We start from the raw sequence: 20,039 nt of genomic DNA, 5'->3' as shown, positions 1-20,039 counted from the left end.
AACAAAACTGAGCATAGCACTTTTTACAGTCATGGCAAGAAAATTTAAATGTCTTTAGTTTAATATGAAAGTTGGAGTAATTGTCAGCTTAAGAATGAATTGGCCAGAATTTTTGCAGGAAAAGTAGGGAACGTTAAATAAATCCTATTAGAGATCTAATTGGGATATTTCCCTGGTGATGTTTTGACTTGGGGTTTATACTTAAGTTTGAATAAAATCCTAAGACACGCCTCTGAAAAATGCAAAAGAGGTCAATAAATTTAAAAATGTCTTTCTACTACATTTTTTCAGCAATTACTACATAATAGTGAGCACTCTTTTTTCATGGGTTTTATTTAAAATAGCTAATTCACTGTCTTGCCTGACTCTACATTCCTCTATGGTAATTATCATTCCTGGTTTTTTGGAGAGATGGGGAGATTAAAAGTAAGGCTTTAGTTTCAGTAGGAAATAGCCCTTCCCTGGTAAAGTAGTGTGTTCTAAGAATGAAATCACTGAGAAAAGTATGTAAGTACCCATGTCTACAGTTTCCTTAAGCATGATTCTTGCACATGAAGTTGTAGCAACAAAGCTTAAACCTTGAGAACAGTTCCTGTCCATTAAGTACTTAAAATTTTTTAAACCCATTTTCTTTGTTGACATTGACCTTTTCCTATAGCCTATTAACCAGCTGGCATAAATTATAGCAGCTTTGTTTGCTGTATGATTTCTTCCATTGAAATGTTGGAGTAAATAATTCTGGTTTCCAAAGTACCAGTCAAATGGATATTATTTTGAAGGACAGTAGAGGGTCTTTGCTTGTGTATTTTAAAAAACATATACTGGGGTGCCTGGCTGGCTCAGTTGGTAGAGCATGTATGTGACTCTTGTTCTCTGGCTCATGAGTTCGAGCCCCTGTTGGGTGTAGAGATTATTTTTTAAAGGTTTATTTATTTATATACACCATTTAGATTATGATTTGTACCCTTTTTTGCATTAGCACTGATTTTTATTTCTTTATGTTCATTCAAGTACCTTAATTATCTTCGTGTTTTCAGGAATCTCTCTAAATGTGAATTGTTTTTTGAGGCTGCAAACATCTTAATTTTTTATTTTAGGAGATGCTGAAGAAGTGTCATCTTTGTATGGAATCAATAGTACAAGCCAAAGATAGACAGGCTGCTGAAGCAAACAAAAATGCCAGCATTTTACTAGAAGAGTTAGACTTGGAAAAGGTAATGAAAACCTTTACATATGAAAAATACCTACTTTCTCCTTTGCCTTCCAAGCCCTAATTTATAATCTGTTGTTTTCTGGTTTTGTTGCATTTTGTTTTTGCCTTACCTTATACAGGTGTTTTTTCCTCCAAGTTTGTTGCAGGTAGAATTATGACTTTTAAATAACATTAAAAGAATTTTCTTTGTAATCAAATTAATGAAATTTTATTATAGGAATTGCATTGATCTGGAAGTCAGAAAACCTAGCCTCAATAATCAAGTTTAATCAAGTTTAGTCTTATCTCAACTAATGATCTCTTAATCCTCAACCAAACTGATCTTTCATTGATCTTAGACCCTCTGTAATTTGTTGCCAACAAATTTATCAGAAGTACCAAATGAATAACTATGACATAACCAACCAGTAAGTTACAACCACTTGGTAGAATGTTTAACGAATACATTTTTTTTTAATGGATGATTTCTCTTGTACTTTTCTCTTTCAGGCAGAACAACATCATAACCATGTATTCCCACAGGGAGTAAAATACTCCAACCAACATTTGGTTTTGACAGTTCCATAGCTCCTCCTTTCTCTCCTTTCCTTTCAATAACTTTGTACTCTAGAATGTAATACAGATAGTAATCACAGCAGGAAAAGAGTTAGCATACGTATTCTGCTGTATTTCATCTTTTATAAAAAGGTTAAAAATGCTATAAAATTTTTCTAACTGCTCTAAAATTTAACAAGTGCTGTTTAAATTTATAAAGGAGGGCAGCCCAGGTGGCTCAGCGGTTTAGTGCCACCTTCAGCCCAGGACGGGATCCTGCAGACCCGGGATCGAGTCCCACGTTGGGCTCCCTGTGTGGAGCCTGCTTCTCCCTCTGCCTGTCTCTCTCTCTCTCTCTCTCTATTATGAATGAATGAATAAATAAATAAATAAATAAATCTTTAAGAAAATAAATAATATTAAGGATATATGGTGATAATTTTAACCTTTTTGTTTTAAATCAGCTACATTCTTTTTGTACTTGCTGACTTTGTTAAACTATACATTTCAACTTACATAAAATATGAATTATTCTAAAGATTTTTTTCTAATTTAAATGTGAAAATACACTGTTATATTTCAGAAAATATATTTAATATTGAAGATTCTTCATTTTAAAAAAATCTGGCTTAGGAACACCTGGGTGGCTCAATGGTTGAGCATCTGCCTTCGGCTCAGGGCATGATCCTAGAGTTCTGGGATCGAGTCCCTCATTGGGCTTCCTGCATGGAGCCTGCTTCTCCTCCCTGTGTCTCTGCCTTTCTCTGTGTGTCTCTCATGAATAAATAAATAAAGTCTTTAAAAAATTAATTAATTAAAAATAAATTTTAAAATCTGGTTTAAATTCTAATCAAACTAGTTTTTTTGACTTTTGAAATTTTAAAAGAAAAAAAGGAAATTTTAAAAGATTATGAGCACACGGAGAGGTAGATATTTATAATTCTTATATAACTATTACTTGGCCTATTTTCATATTCAGTCTTATCTAATATTTATTTAATGCCTGCTACATACCACGCAATATTATGGGGCCAAGTTGTATGATAAAATATGTATTGTTTTAGTCTTCTCACTAAAAAATATTACTACCTTCCTTTTACAGATCGAGAAACTAAATCAGTGGGAAGTTAAGTAACTTGCTTAAGCTAGTGTAGGATTTGAACCTTTTTTTTTTTTTTTTTCATTCCAGATTCCCAGGTTCCCACTCTTAATTGAATATCATCTACCATTTAGTTCTTCCCAAAGTATTATAATACCCTGTTTTGGCATTACTCTCCTATTTTTCTATCTTAGAACTGTCCTATCTCTAAGCAAGTTATTTCATGATATTGTTCCTTTTTGCATTTTTATAAATCTAGAAAGCATCCTTTCTATAGCAGAGTCATAGATACTGGTTTTTAAACAAAATCTTTAATTTTTTCATGCCTTTGATATTTACACATTACTTTAAACACATCTAGGAATTTATTGCATCTTTTTAGATTATAAAGTCAGGAAGCAACTTACAGGTGACATCTTTTTAAAAATATCTATTCTCAATCACCTTCAGTTTTTTTCTTTATTATAAACGATGTGTTCGTTTAAACTATGAAAGATAACTAAAGAAAAACATATGTCACCATTGTAACATTTAACTAAAGTTAAAAACCTGGTATGGTAACTGAAGTGTGCACCTCTGCAATTACCTATAAAGCCTTTTAAGAATGTACATGATCTGCCCACCCACAATACTTCTTTCACCTCTCTGCTCTTTTATATATATATTTAAATATATATTTATATGTGTATAAATATATAATGTATATGTATATATGTATGTAAATATATATTTATATACATATATACACATAATATATGTATAAAATATTTTTATAAAAATATATATAAATATATATTATGTATATATATTTTATACATATATATCTATTTTTTTTAATTACTTTCTTTGGTCACTGTGCTCCATCCATACTGACAGTCCTCTTTTTGCTCTTGGGTGCCATCTGCCTTGAATGTCCCTTCAGTTGCCTCTTACTTTATTTAGTCTCCCTTCTACAAGCACTCTTGCTATTCCTCTTCCTTTCTTTATTTTCACTGTATAACATTCTAAAACCTGTATTTAATTTAATTATCTTGTTCGATTCTACTACTACAATGCATATACCACAAAGTGGTGCCACAAATGATTATTCACAAAAAGGGAGGTAGTATACTTTTTTTTTAAAAAAAGAGTCATGTGAACACATTATTCTAATAACTTACTTTTCCTTCTCTCAGCAATTGATGGATATTGTCAGTTGATAGTGATTTAAATAAGTGCAGAATATACTCCATAGTAAGTTTGTTTCTAGTTTTTTTGCCACTACAAATAATGTTACAAAAAAAATCCTTATACATATTTCCTTATATTTGGTGCTTTTATTTTAGTAGAGTAAGTTTCTTCACTTGGCTCAATATATTTTAAATTTGATTATTCCAGAATATTTTCCTGCTGTTGTCAGCAACACAAGTATCATTTTTTTGAATTTTTTGCAATATTTCTTAACCTCAATGTTCATGCTTCAAGAACCTCAGATTTAAAGCAAGTCAAAAGGGGGGGATCCCTGGGTGGCTCAGTGGTTTAGCACCTGCCTTCGGCCCAGGGCATGATCCTGAAGTCCCCAGATCGAGTCCTACATTGGGCTCCCTGCATGGAGCCTGCTTCTCCCTCTGCTTGTGTCTGTGCCTCTCTCTCTCTCTCTCTCTCTCTCTCACTCATGAATGAATAAATAAAATCTTTTAAAAAATAAATAAATAAAGCAAGTCAAAAGGAACTTCCTTCAAATGTCATTGCATAGTTTTCCATAATATTAAATTCTAGATTACAGAGGAGGTTCTTCTGAACTCTGGCTCGGTATTTTTATTTGAAAAATTATCAGATTAGGATCTGATAGAGTTTGGTTCACTTTTTTACCTATGACTTATATATGGGAAAGTACACTTTTTTTGTTTTTGGTTTTTTGGTTTTTTTTTGTCCTTTGAAACAGTGTATTCTGGCCCCACCATTTCTGATGTAGGAACATCATTGGAGTTGGTTTTGTTGAATGGTCTAAGTTGAAGGTTCTTATGTACATAATTTATTGCTTATATAAAAGTGCTTATTTGGTCAGCCTTTCTAATTTGAAATTTTGGGCTAATAGGTTAATATAAACTGCTGCTGAAAATACTGCCCATTTTATTTATCAGCTTCCCTTATCCTTGTTCAGCAAACATTTTTTTATTAGGTGTTTATTATGTGGAAGAGTCCCCGCTTTGGAGCATTTCATCTGGTTGGACCGTGGAATTCTTTTGCAGTTAATTGCTTTTTCTCTTAGGACATTAACAATGAAGTTATTATACTCATGACTGTTGGTATCCTTAGTAGATATTGTTGGTCTGCCTTTTTGATATATTTGTTTCACCCCTCCACTTCTTGTTGTTTCTTCCCCTACCTTTTTCTTTGTAAAGTTGCATTACCTCTTAAGGGGCTATATAGGATGTATTTTTAAAGTATTCCTATTAGACATTTTCAGTTGTTTTTTTAACCATCGCCTGAGCTTTTAATATGCCAATACTACAATCTTAATTTTATACATTTCATTCTCTGATCATCTTTTTGGCTTTACTTCCTCTAGAATTCTCCCTCCAACAATCTTGACAACACTTTCTACCAGTATATTCTAGGATTCATTTATCCTACCATCCTTCACTGTTCCTTACTCTTTTCTGTCTTCTTACTCTGACCTGTACCCTAGTTACTAAATGTGTAGGAAAAAAATCCAAAAAACATTCAGCCCTGATGATGAATTTTACTTTGTTGGTGACAATAAATTCTTTAATGCTGCCCAGTAATTATACTGTATTTCCCTGGTTTAATTCATTCTCCCATTCATCTGGACCACTATTACTTCCTCTTTTATCCTCTGACTTCCAATCCATCCTCTCCTTCAGAACTATCAGGCTTTCCCCACTCCATTTCCCCACCCCACCCCCAATTTCTATTCATATTACTCTCAGTTACTAAATAAACATTTTGTAACCAGTCCATCTAGTGAACTAGATCTGGTTTCCCTTACTCAAAAACAGTCTGAGTGTTCTTTTTACTTTGTTGTATATATCATTTTCCCCCTTCTCTTGGGTCATTCATCACCTAAGTTTATTTTCCAGTCTTAAAAATCCTTTTGGTTCCTCCATCTCCTCCTTTAGAGCTGAATTCTACTGAGTCTGATAATCCAGAATTAATATTATCAAAGGACCAGCCTCCACTGACTGAACTCTGTAAGGCATGGGGGGCACTTGCCTACCTAAGACCCAGCCCCCAGAGACTAAGACCTATCTTAGCCCTTCAATCACATCTAGGCCAAATGGATTTGTTTTCTGATTTAAATTTGTCTATTCCTAAAATAGTTCTTTTCCTGCTTGATACCAATCAAAATGACCACCTATCACCAGACAAATTTAAGAAATCCAGCAAATCCAAAAATCCATCCTGGCTTAACCAAAAGTCTTAAATTTCACTTGTTATTTTGATCCACCATAAACCTTTCTTAAGGCTTTTCTGTCTATACAGACATTATATGGATAAAATGTGTTTTATTTCGCCACAGTTGCTTGGAAAATGTTTTTCTGGCATACCCCTCACCCCACTTCGACTTCTTATCTTTCCTTTCCACTTAACCTATTCATTCTGTCAAAGTCAGAGCTAGACAGGACAGCCTCACTGGAGTTCAGAGGGAGAAAGCACGTTTCCTGGGGACAGGCAGGTAGCTCCATTTAGGCAAGGTTCCAATGAGCAGAGTCACTTACACTTCTTTCTTTCAGACTCTTGGGTCAGGTATTATTCCTCTTCCTATGTAATGTACTGGAGAGTGAAGTTCACCAGTGTTTTCTTCTCAGTCCTTCTGCAAGGTGAAAAGCTTCTCTTTTACTGGTCTTCAGACTGGAATTTGTATACTTCTGGAGGACTAGCAAAACTCTCTAGGGTGACCTTGCAGACAATTTTTAGATCTTTAACTTCCTGTTGTATTCTTTGCAGAAATCCCTCTGCCTGAGAAAGCACCAGTGTTCTACAGATTCTCCTTAATTATTTCCCTTTTCAGGAACAAAAGATTTATCCTTCACCCAAGAGAATATAATTATGGTACACTGCCCCAGGGTGTAAAAACTTTCCAGGTGTACAAAACCTTTTAGGTACCTGACAGGGGTAATTTGAAAAGGCAAGAATGTCTAGCAAAAGCAGAAAACTTAAAAGATGAAATGAAGTCTAATTTGTCTTTTGACCTTATATTTGAGCTCTGGTTTCATTGGTTAGGATATTGTGACGTTTTCCATAAACTAAGTGTCATCGTTTTAATGCATGTATTTGAAATACACAGGTAATACACAGAACACTAGATTATGGGAAGGGGGTACATGGATTGAAAACGTCTTTTAAAAAACTGGAAAACAAAGAGTTTGAAGATAATTTTTATCAGTTTATGAATCAAAGAAGAAAATTTAATGTGAACATCACTTATTAAGAGATGTTATACTTTTAAAGTTATTCTTAATTTTTTAACTATTAAAGGAACCATTTTCACAAATAGAAACAATGGACAGTTATATTAAATTGAAAGCCACTATCTTCCTGCTACCTGTCTTCCAGTCCCATTCGAGAGTACTCAATAGCTTTGATTTGTATCCTCTTCAGTTTTTTTCTCAATTTCTACAAATAAAGCCATAAAAAGGGTTCCCTTCCCAATAAGTGGGATCATTGGTCTGCAATGTATATTCTTTTCTTCTAGCCAGTATAATTTGGGAGCAGAATACCAAGTATGTAACACTTGTAATAGCTGTCTAGTATTTTGTGAGTGTATACTTCTGTTAGCTTTTTCCCCGTACCCTTGGCATTGCTGGATTTACCTTGTTCCCATTTATTGCCATTATAATCAGTTTTACAGTGGAAATTTTTATTACAGCCATTTTATAGAATAAATTGTTAGGATAAGCAGCTTAAAATTTTCATAGGAAGTTTTCGAATTACCTTTCCTAAAATGTAAATATTTATGCCCACAGTGGTCTAGGAAGAAACTAATTTTCCCAAACTTTTGTTGATATATCTTTCTTAGTTTTGCAAAATTAATGAACAAAACATGGTAACTTATCTTTACTTATATTTCTTCTTTATTTATATTTCTTCTTAAGTGATTACAAAGCTATGTATCATTCACCCATTTTAAAGTTGGATTGGTTTTTATCATTAATTTGATCTCAACATGTAAAAATATTATTTTCTCTTTACAGCGACTTGATTGTGATCTTGATCAAACAATAAATTGAACTAGATGATTTTGGATTTTGTAGTATTTTAGTTCCCTTATGATAAAATGACCATTATGTGAAAACTTTTTTTTTTTTTACAAGGTAAATCTGTTTTATTTGATCCTTTAACAGTTAAGAGAAGAAAGCCGAAGGCTGGCTTTGGCTGCCAAAAGAGAAAAAAGAAAGGAGAAGAGACGAAAGAAAAAGGAAGAACAAAGAAGAAAACTAGAAGAAATTGAAGCCAAAAATAAAGAGAACTTTGAACTCCAAGCTGCTCAAGAAAAAGAAAAGCATAAAGTTGAAGGTATTTTCTCTAAGTTACCATCTAATTTGATTCATGTAATATATTCAGAAATATATTTCCTTAAATATCAAAAAGTTAAGGTAAAAGTAGATTTCTAAGTCATTAAGCCCTTATAATATTTATATGCTATTTTTATTTATTGACTTCTCCCTCGCTTTTTATTTTGAAGAATTTCAAAGCTACATGGGGATCCCTGGGTGGCTCGGTGGTTTGGCGCCTGCCTTTGGCCCAGGGCGCGATCCTGGAGTCCCGGGATCGAGTTCCGTGTTGGGCTCCTGCACGGAGCCTGCTTCTCCCTCTGCCTGTGTCTCTGCCTCTCTCTCTCTCTCTATCATGAATAAATAAAAAATAAAAAAATCTTTAAAAAAAAATAATTTCAAAGCTACAGACAAGTTGAAAGAATAATAAAATGAACACCTGAATACCCTCCATCTAGATTTTTAAAATAAACATTTTACCGTATTTGCTTTGTATTTTCTCTCTCAATATATATGCATATTTTCCTTTAAGCTGTCTGAAAGTAAGTTGTAGATATCCTGACATTGCACCTACAAAACTTCCAACATATATCCTAGGAATGACATTTGCTTGCATAATCACAATACCATTTGTAATACCTTAGAAATTGAGCAATTCCATAATATTATTTATTATCGTAACCACATTTATATTTTTTTTCTTAAAATGAAGAAATTATTTTAACTAGGTTCTAACTAAAGGATTATTTCATATGAAAATTTTATGAGGAGAAACCATTGCCATTAAACCACCGTGTGTGTGTGTGTGTGATTCCCCACTCCTTCAGCCTTTTATTTTGAAAAATCTCCAAACTACAAAAAAACCTTATGGATTAGTATGGTGAATACCTTTCTGTCACCTAGATTCTTGTAACATTTTGGCACATTAGTTCATCTTTTTTCTTCTTTTTGAACATATTACATGTAAGTTGGACACCCCATGCAGAATCACCACTAAATACTTAACTATGTATTTCTCAGAAAAACGTTATTTATGTAACCATAATAACATTATTAGACCCATGAAATGTAATAATTACATAATATGTAATATGCAGTTCATATTTCCCAAATTGTCCCCAAAATATTTTTTATAACTGCCTACTATTGTTTAGGATTTAGGCACAGAGAGGAGAATAGATGCCATATCCATCTCATTTCTAATGAATGCTGGAATGATTGATGACTTTACATAGTTATCCAGTAGTTGCAAAGTAACTCCTGACTATTGTTCTTCAAGTGCTTAAAGCTAAATATATTCTAAAAATGCTTAAAACTTACTAATTTGGTATTGCTGGCATTGCTACTTTTACAGATGAGCCTGAAGTCTTGACAGAGCCTCCAAGTGCCACAACTACTACTACCATAGGTATATCTGCAACCTGGACAACTTTGGCAGGTTCCCATGGTAAAAGAAATAACACCATAACTACAACCAGTTCAAAGAGGAAAAACAGGAAAAATAAAATTACTCCAGAAAATGTTCAGATTATATTTGATGATCCACTACCAATCTCATATAGTCAGCCAGAGAAGGTAAACGGCGAGTCCAAGAGCAGCAGTACCAGCGAGAGTGGGGACAGTGATAACATGAGGATTTCCAGCTGCAGTGATGAAAGTAGTAACAGCAACAGCAGCCGAAAGAGTGACAATCATTCACCTGCAGTGGTAACCACCACTATGACCAGCAAGAAACAGCCATCAGTTCTGGTGACATTTCCAAAGGAGGAGAGAAAATCTGTTTCTGGCAAGGCTTCAATAAAGTTAGTTCCAATTTTCATTTTTATTATTTATAGTATCAAGATGAAATACCTTGCTGATGAACCTTTTAGTAAGGCAAGCAAATAAGCAATTGGCAAAATAAGGGTTTGTCTTGGTGCCAAAGAAGTCACCATTTCATTTTAGTTGAAGAATAAGCAAAATAGCTGAAGTTTGTGTTAATGAAAGATAAAATTATTTTTACTACGTAACTTCTTTATTTTGGTTGTTAAATTTTAGCCTACAAAAAGTATTGATTATGGTTTCTCAGGATTATTGTTATAATTCAACTCTACTGATTTTGACCTCTCAATAGTATTTTCTTAAAAATTGGCTCTTCATGGTATAATAATATTGAAAAGTGAAAAATAAGTTCCTCATTTGTTTACCATATTTATTCCAACAATAAATAAAAGAATAAAATTATGTAACAAATTGCCTCTGTCATTTAAAATTCTTCATTTGTTCTATATCTAATGTATTTTCTTCCCTCTGTTAAAGATTGTCAGAAACGGTCAATGAAGTAACCAGTAATTCTCTGTCTACTTGCACAAAATCTGGCCCATCTCCCCTTTCCTCTCCAAATGGGAAGTTAACAGTAGCAAGTCCTAAGCGTGGACAAAAGAGGGAAGAAGGATGGAAGGAAGTTGTAAGAAGGTGAGTGTTCAATTCTTTAATTGTTTTTCTTTTTATGTGAAGTATTGTTTACCTTACTGTTAGATTCCTCTAACTATGCCAAAGATTGCAAACAAACTGATGGTCCAAAACAAACTTCAATACTTTTAAAATTAGGAGATTTTACATAAAAAGTACCTAGACTTTACAAAAAAAATTACATGGATGATTGTCATACCTGCTTGACCCCCAGGTATTGCTGTTTGGTAGAGAACTAATTTAAGTTCTTTAAGTTAATAATAGATTGTGTCTTAATCAACTTTGTAATATCACAGCCCAGTATGTGGTATCTTTTACATACTTGTAAATATCTGAAGAATGAATAAGTATTGGTTTTAAACTATTCTTGTCTTTAAGCCACAGGATGCCTTTATTTTACGGATTTTAGGACTGAAATATTTGATTATATTTTGCTTGAGATTTTTTTGAATTATATATATCAAAAGTAAAACAATATCTCAGAAACTAAGAGGTGGTAAGATACCACAGAAGATCTATTTTCAGTTTTTGATAACCTGTTTTAAAGAACTTTGTGGAAATTTCAATAAAAAAATTAAGCTCTAGATTATTTGAAATAAGAGCTATAATAAACCAAACTTATGACTTCTATTAATCCTAAAATGCACTGTACATTTTTTTGTATTTTTAACCAAAGTCTCCCCCTACCACGATCTCTATCTTCATTTGTCTCTCTCTCATATTCATTCACATATACATACACTCATTCATGTATATACACTCTGTTGAACTAACTGAAATTGATCATAACATTAGAGTATTATCTATACAAAAGTAAGATAATTCAGTTATTCTGCATGTATTTTATATTGTGGTGTACTAAGAAATTCATAACTAATTTGAAGATAATGATCACTGACTGATTATTTTGCCCTTTGGAGAGAAAGGAATTATCAAGTAACTTAGTTATGTACATAAAAGGGCAGGGGTCATACCTTACCTTTTAAAATATACAGCATTTTAATTTAATATTTAATCTCCCATTCTGAATAAATAATTTACTTGGCCAATAAAGCATGGTTGGCTCATTCTCTAAATTTATTGATATTTATACTATATTTCTATTAGAGGCATTCTTTAATTAAGGCTGGTCAGAAATATATATGTAACTTTTCCGAATTGTGAATATTTAGAATTGTAAAGCATTTTGCAAGTGTTAGACAGGTTTTGCTTTTTTTGAAATTCCATCAGGGTCATCTTTTTCCTCACATGATTAAACATCCTTTAGCAAGTTTCCACGTTTGTGGATAATCATTTTAATACCTCTAAAAGAAAGCAAGGAAACAATGCATTTTTAATATCATCCTGTCAGTTATATATTAGAGAATAAAAAGAATCTGAGTCAAACACCCAGAAGTGCCCACAAGAAGCCTTTCTTTTTTCTTCAGGCTGGATTAGGTGCCCCAACCAGTGTGTCTTTATGATACCCTATTAGAGCATTTGTGGTGTGGTGTTGTGGTTTTCCTACTTGGTGTCTACATAGTTAATACATGTGGGCAGGAACCTACGTTTATCTTATTTGCCATTAGTATTTATATTAACACAATGCATGTCTACATAGTATGTGCTTTATAGATACTAATGAAAGATGAATGTCAAAAAACAAACCGTCTTTGGTAATGGGAAGCTATCGTAAAGCACTTGCTCACGCACTTTCACTCTGTCTCTCTCCTGTCACTCTTAGATGCCTTTTATCACTTAGAGTAAGAAAAGATAGAGGAGGCTGACTCAACAATAATCTATTCTGTATTCGAAGAAGTATATTTTAGTAAGCCTCTCTCCTTATATTTTAATTATAACCACTGATACTAATGATAAATCTCAATTTATCTTTGCAACTTTTAAACAGGTCAAAGAAAGTATCTGTTCCGTCAACTGTGATATCCAGAGTGATTGGAAGAGGAGGCTGTAATATTAACGCTATTCGAGAGTTCACTGGTGCACACATAGATATTGATAAGCAGAAAGACAAGACAGGAGACCGGATAATAACTATAAGGCAAAAATTTGTCTCTTATGTTTTCTCTCTTTGTGTTTTATTATACTATGTCTTAATGAAATACAAGCATTTGAGTTTAATAGCCTACTTTTTAAAATGGGAATTTGATTAGTATTAGAGAAGATAACCTTTACAATTTTTTCTCGTAATTCATGTGCCCTTATGAAATATTTCAAAGCGCTTTAAAGGAATTTTTCTTTTGTGTGTGTGTGACGGAGGTTTAGATAATCTTTTCCTTACATAAACTGTTCATATGGCATTCTTAAAATTTTATTCTGAGACTTTGTAAGAATGAATAGGTTTCTTACCCATTTTAAGCAATAGGTTTCCCTTTTTCCTCTTATAATAATAGCTTTTGAGATTTATTATTCTGGGATTGTATCCTTAGAATATGAATTCAGTCATAGATATAAATCTAAAGTGGATATTTATCTTCTATTGATTATGTCTGTATCTGAATACCCTTAAAATAAAGATACGATATTCTAACAAGTCATTAAGTTTGGTTGTGAGATGCAGATGACCCATTGCAGGTCTGATAGTTCTAGAACCTTCCTAGAAGGAGACAGCCATCTCTATTTTGTACTTACCTTCCTCTCCTATCTTGTTTTTCCCTTTCCTGGGATAGGTGGGTAGTCACAACCTGCCTTATCTAGAGAAGAGGGAAGCAGATACCCTTTATGAATAATTTCCCTTTAGTGTTTCCATAAGGCTTTCCTTACAATCAAATATTTTCCTGAAGATCTAACACTAGGGTTTGACCTTATGGCCATTGTTAGCATCATTAAGATTCCTCTCTCACTTTGAGACATCTTTCCAGAGGAATTATAGGAATCATTATAGTATAGAAATCAGTCATAGATGGGGCCATTTTAGGTACCAGGATTTAAAGTAAAATACTGTTTTCTTATTCTTTTGTTGTTGTTTTTCTTTGTCTACATATATTTGCTTTTAACATTGATCAACTATTTAACTTTACAGTGCCATTATGGATTACACAGGCTTTTAAGTACAGTGGTTTCTCTAACTGTAATGTATTTTATAGTAGGAAAATGACTTCTTAGTCTAAGGAAACAAAAGTAAAATGCATTTTTAAAAAGTCATTTACTGTCCCATTGAAAAATATAGTGGCATGTCAGGAGAGTTTATTGCTTTGCAGAATATTTCAAGAGTAGTCAGACAATTACTGCTTAACATTTATTATTCTCTGTATGTATGTGTACACATACACAAATTAATTTAGGCTTAACCTGTTAAAAAGTAGAGGAAATTTGGCCTAATTTGTTTTTTTGGTCAACTTATAGGGGTGGCACTGAATCAACAAGACAAGCAACTCAGTTAATCAATGCTCTGATCAAGGATCCAGACAAAGAAATTGATGAACTTATTCCAAAGAATCGTTTGAAAAGCTCCTCAGCAAATTCCAAAATAGGGTCATCAGCACCTACCACCACTGCTGCTAACAGTTCCTTAATGGGAATTAAAATGACAACTGTAGCTCTGTCATCAACATCTCAAACTGCCACAGCACTCACTGTGCCTGCAATTTCTTCTGCATCTACTCATAAAACCATTAAGAACCCAGTGAATAATGTGAGGCCTGGTTTTCCAGTTTCTCTTCCATTAGCATATCCTCCTCCACAGTTTGCACATGCTTTGCTTGCTGCTCAGACTTTCCAGCAGATCCGTCCACCAAGGTTGCCCATGACCCACTTTGGAGGTACTTTTCCACCAGCTCAATCCACTTGGGGTCCTTTTCCTGTCAGGCCTTTGAGCCCTGCCAGAGCTACTAACTCGCCTAAGCCTCACATGGTGCCTCGCCATAGCAATCAGAATAGCAGTGGTTCTCAGGTGAATTCAGCAGGTTCTTTAACTTCAAGTCCAACAACTACAACCAGTTCATCAGCTTCAACGGTGCCTGGTACATCTACAAATGGCAGTCCAAGTTCACCTTCTGTCAGAAGGCAGCTTTTTGTCACAGTTGTGAAGACATCCAATGCCACCACCACAACAGTCACAACCACAGCAAGCAACAACAGCACTGCACCCACAAATGCCACATATCCTATGCCTACTGCCAAAGAACACTACCCAGTATCATCCCCATCTTCCCCATCACCACCAGCCCAGTCAGGAGGGGTTTCTAGAAACAGCCCTTTGGATTGTGGAACAGCATCTCCAAATAAAGGGGCATCTTCCTCTGAACAGGAAGCAGGTAGTCCACCAGTAGTAGAAACAACAAACAGTAGACTTTCAAACAGCAGCAGTTCTTCTGGGAGTTCATCAGTTCATTCTAATCAGCAACAACCTCCGGGATCTGTTTCTCAGGAGCCAAGACCACCTCTTCAGCAGTCTCAGGTTCCTCCCCCGGAAGTTAGAATGACTGTTCCTCCTTTAGCAACAACAAGTTCTGCTCCAGTGGCGGTGCCTTCTACTGCCCCAGTAACTTACCCTATGCCTCAGACACAAATGGGATGCTCCCAGCCTGCTCCTAAAATGGAAACCCCTGCTATCAGACCACCCTCTCATGGCACAACTGCCCCTCACAAGAATCCAGCTCCAGTGCAAAATTCATCTGTCGCAGTCCTCAGTGTCAATCACATTAAAAGACCTCACAGTGTTCCCTCTTCTGTCCAGCTACCTTCAACCTTAAGTACACAAAGTGCTTGTCAAAATTCAGTACATCCAGCAAATAAGCCTATTGCTCCCAATTTCAGTACCCCCTTACCATTTGGGCCCTTTAGCACATTGTTTGAAAACAGCCCTACTTCTGCTCATGCCTTCTGGGGAGGATCTGTTGTTTCATCTCAGTCAACACCAGAATCTATGCTATCAGGAAAGTCCTCATATTTGCCAAATTCAGATCCTTTACATCAGTCTGATACTTCCAAAGCTCCAGGTTTTAGACCACCATTACAGAGACCCACTCCAAGTCCCTCAGGTGAGTTTGTATTTTCTCACATTCTGCAACTCTTCACTTATAAGTGATATGTAAACTTTTGGTCATTTTCTAATATTTTTATTCTATGACTGGGCCAAATAGAGATTGTTGTATTCAGTTAAGTTAAATGCTGTTGAGTATTAGATGTGTCGAGTATGGCATTAAAAAAAAAAACTTTTTAGAAGCCACAGTGGATTTTATCTTGAATTTCCCATCAATTTCAGGTATATTTTTCTCTCTCAAAATAAAAGTTTCTTATGTTTTAATTTAATAAGATAATGCCATGGAAAGTTTGTTTTGTTTTAAAAAACATAAAACTTTTTAAAATTTGATTTCATTTCTTTTTGTTTTTAAAATAATGAGAAAAATATAGAGCCACAGAGTTTTAATAAGGTAGCTACTAATCATATATGCTATTTAAATTAAAATTAGGTAAAATAGAAATTTCTCTCAGTCAAGCTGACCATATTTTTAAAAATTTGTTTTCTAGTTTTATTGCAATAATATTGACATCACTTATATAGGTTTAAGGTGTACAGCATAATGAATGATTTGACTTATACATATTGTAAAATGATTACCATAATAAGTTTAATTACCACCCATCATCATTTGGCTACAAGAAGAAAAAAGGAAAAAACTTAGATTTCTTTGTGATGAGAGCTCTTAGGGTTTTACTCTGTCTTAAAAACTTTCATATATGTCACGCAGCAGTGTTAACTATAGTCATCATGTTGTATATTATATCTCTAATACTTATTTACTCTATAACTGGAACTTTAAACCTTTTGATCATCCTCCTTCAATTTCCCTTCCTTCTACTCCCCACCTCCTATAACCACAAATCTGATCTCTTTTTCTATGAATTTGTTTTTAGATTCCACATCTGTGAGATCATACAATATTTGTCTCTCTCTGTCTGACTTATTTCACTTACCATGATGCCCTCAGTGTCCATCCATGTTGTTGCACATGGCAGGATTTCCTTGCTTTTTACGGCTGAATAATATTCCTCTGTGCGTGGGTATGTGCATGCATGTACATGTGCATCACAACATCTTTATTCATTCTTCTGGGTAATGGACACTTCAGTTGTTTCCATGTCCTTGGCTTTTGTAATAATGCTACTATGAACATGGGAATGCAGATATCTTTTGAGTTAGTATTTTTGTTACCTTTGGTTATATTTTGAGAAGTGGAATTGTTGGATCATATATAGCAGTCCTATTTTTAATTTTTTGAGGACTCGCCATACTGTTTTCTATAGCGGCTTTTAAGCAGGCCATATTTCAAGCACTTAATAAACATAAATGTCTAAAGGACAGTACAGATATCAGATATATCTTTTATAGCAAGTTCTATTGGACAATACTAATACTTAGAGAGGGTGTAAAGATCTCTTGGTTTGGATAAGTGATTTTTTTTTAACTGTTTACTTTGAAATATTTTTCTGTTTATGGAAGAGTCTATAATTATATAATTACCCCAACTTCCCCTAATACAAATATTTTATATAACCCTTTATTTATTAAAACTAGGAAATTAATATTGGTACAGTATAATTAACTAAGTTAGACTATAGACTTTATTCAGATTTCTCCAGTTTTTCCAGTAATGTTCTTTTTCTGTTGCAGTGTTCAATCCAGTAGTATACCAAGTTGCATCTAAAGCTATGTGTTTTAATATGATCATTTCAAATAGTTAAAGATAAGCCATGCCAGAGATAGACAAACTGTCGTCCATGGGCCAAATATGGCCTGCTGCCTGTCTTTACATTTGTAACTTTTTAAAATTGAGATTCAATAATAGTGTAAGATGCTTTAATGATTTAAAAAAATTTTAAATAGTATGTGACATAAAAAATAGGAAATTAAAATTAAAACCAGTGTTCATAAGTAAAGTTTTATTGGAACACAGCCATGCCCATTCATTTACATGTCGTGTTGTAGCTACTTTCATGCTGTAATGATAGTCTGAAATACTATTCAGCTTTTTGCAGAAAGGTTGTCAACCTGATCTGTGTTACTGAAGAGATGACATCCTGGGACTAAAAATTTCTAAATTTAATGGGAACTGAATGTTATTTTTGCCTATTTCTATGACATATGAATACAATGTAATGAACATGGTCAGTAAATATTTCTTTACCTGGTGTTAATTGAAATATTTGTGTACTTTCAAAATAACATAATTTCTCTTGAGTACTAAAATGTTTGAATAAATATAATTTAAAGTGTTATATGCTAATGCATTGGAAATGTTTTTATATTTCATTTTTATCATAGTTGAAATTGAAAATATTTCACTTTTCAAAAAATATGAAATCTAGGTGCTGTGTGAGAAAGACTAAAATTAAGATTCAGAGAAAAAAGAAATAAATTGTTACTTTATGGAAAGGTATAGAAAAAAGGCCAGCTCTATAAGAGAGGTGAGATTTGGGGGAGTGTGCACTTGATTTAGAGCCAAAATTAGCATTGAAGTTTCATTGTAGAGTCCGTTGGAGGAGACTATGACTCACTTCAGGTCAACAAAACAGGCATGTTTGCCTTTACAACTCTATCACTATTACTACACTCAAGAAAATTAACATTAATTCAGCAATGCCACCTAATATTCAGTACCATCATCTCAAATATATCCATTCATTATGCCTGTGTGTTTCTTTTTTTTTTTTTTTTACTTTTGATCCAAGATTCAGTCAGGGTTCACACATTGCTTTTGGTTGTTGTGTCTCTGTGGTCTCTTCCCAGTCTAAAATATCTCACTACCTTCCTTTGTTTTTCTTGACATTGAATCCTTTGAAGAGTCCAGTTGTTCTGAAGAAATGTCCCACATTTTAAATTAGATTCATCTGTTTCCTAAGTCCATGATTACATTCAGATGAAACATTTTTGGCAGGAACATCGAATGGGTGATGTTTTGAACCTCAAACTGCATTACATCAGGAGGCACTTAATGAAGATTGTTTCATTATTAACTATGTAAAAAAAAAAAAAAAAAAGAATGGCCACTTAGTTAAACTGCTAATCATCTTACCTCTTCATTATAGAAGTGTAGCCATGTTTTTCCCTCTTAATCTTTTTAAGACTTTTTTTTTTTTTTTAATAGCTGCACTTCTAGGTTCTCAGAAAAGTACAGAGGAAATTGAGAGAAAAGTAGAGATTTCCCAAATAAAGGGAACAGGTATAGCATCTTCTATTATCAGCATTCCTCACCAGAGTGGTACATGTGTAGAATTGATGACCTGTATTAACATATCATTATCATCCAGACTCCATAGTTTACATTCGTGTTTACTCTTGGTATTATACTTCTGTGGGTTTGAACAAATGCCTAATGACATGCATCCACCAGTGTAGTATCATACAGAGTTTTTTCAGTGTCTTAAAACTGTCTGTGCTTGGCCTAATCATCCCTCTCTCCCCCTGAGTTTTTTAAAGATAAATTTTTATGTAATTCCTTGGCCATTAAGCCTTTTAAATTCCAATGTTGATATTAAATATACATGTACCCTATAATAACTATTAAAATATCAGATAAGAAAATTAAATATAAAAATAAATTTCCTTGATAATTGTTCCTTTTTTATAGTTACCTTTATAGAGGGGGAAATGATGAGTCAATAGTCTGGAAGAATAAGCAAGACTTTTTTTTAAGCAATCTAAAATATTTGGGGGTATTAGGGACTTCTTGGAATTTTAGGTTTTTAAAATTTTTTTTCTTCTACAGGCAACTATTATAAATTATCTTTTAATTATAGGTATTGTCAATATGGACTCGCCATATGGTTCTGTAACACCTTCTTCTACACATTTGGGAAACTTTGCCTCAAATCTTTCAGGAGGTCAAATGTATGGACCTGGGGCACCCCTTGGAGGAGCACCCACAGCTGCTAACTTTAACAGACAGCATTTTTCCCCACTTAGTTTGTTGACTCCATGTTCATCAGCATCGAATGGTGAGTATTATACATTGTAATTCCATTAAGAAGAGTTTGTATGTATGTTTCCTTAAAAGCAAAAGGTTTTAAGGGGGAAAATAGAAAGTAAAAGATGATTTAAGAGCTTTGAATAAGTCTTGAATATATCAAGACTAATGAAATGGGAACAGAGGAGCAAACATTGTTGTAAATAGCAAATGATTAAAAAGTCTAAAATCAATAATTATAAATAATTTATTATAAATAACTTATAAAGTCAATAATTTTTGAGTGATTGTACCTGCTTAATTTTTTCCTAGACTCCTCTTAAAATTAATTTTTATCC

At 33.6% G+C, this 20,039-nt stretch overlaps 1 protein-coding gene across 7 annotated transcripts in view; it reads left to right on the top strand.

The window, feature by feature from the left end:
• Positions 1-20,039, top strand: part of ANKRD17 (ankyrin repeat domain 17) — a 152,987-nt gene that overhangs the window by 124,258 nt on the left and 8,690 nt on the right. For 6 of the 7 annotated variants that reach the window (XM_072775352.1, XM_072775351.1, XM_072775355.1 and 3 more), the window contains 7 exons: positions 1,098-1,214; positions 8,195-8,366; positions 9,699-10,146; positions 10,643-10,798; positions 12,684-12,833; positions 14,138-15,774; positions 19,535-19,732. In XM_072775352.1, the coding sequence (XP_072631453.1) occupies positions 1,098-1,214; positions 8,195-8,366; positions 9,699-10,146; positions 10,643-10,798; positions 12,684-12,833; positions 14,138-15,774; positions 19,535-19,732 (2,878 nt within the window). Of the gene's footprint in view, positions 1-1,097; positions 1,215-8,194; positions 8,367-9,698; positions 10,147-10,642; positions 10,799-12,683; positions 12,834-14,137; positions 15,775-18,882; positions 19,733-20,039 lie in introns of those variants that run through there. The other variant, XM_072775356.1, reaches the window with a different exon arrangement.

Source organism: Canis lupus, chromosome 14, assembly GCF_048164855.1.
Source record: "Canis lupus baileyi chromosome 14, mCanLup2.hap1, whole genome shotgun sequence".
NCBI classification, from domain to species: domain Eukaryota; kingdom Metazoa; phylum Chordata; class Mammalia; order Carnivora; family Canidae; genus Canis; species Canis lupus.
The sequence above is the reverse complement of the archived record's forward strand: the minus strand, read 5'-3'. Positions and strand labels throughout refer to the sequence as shown.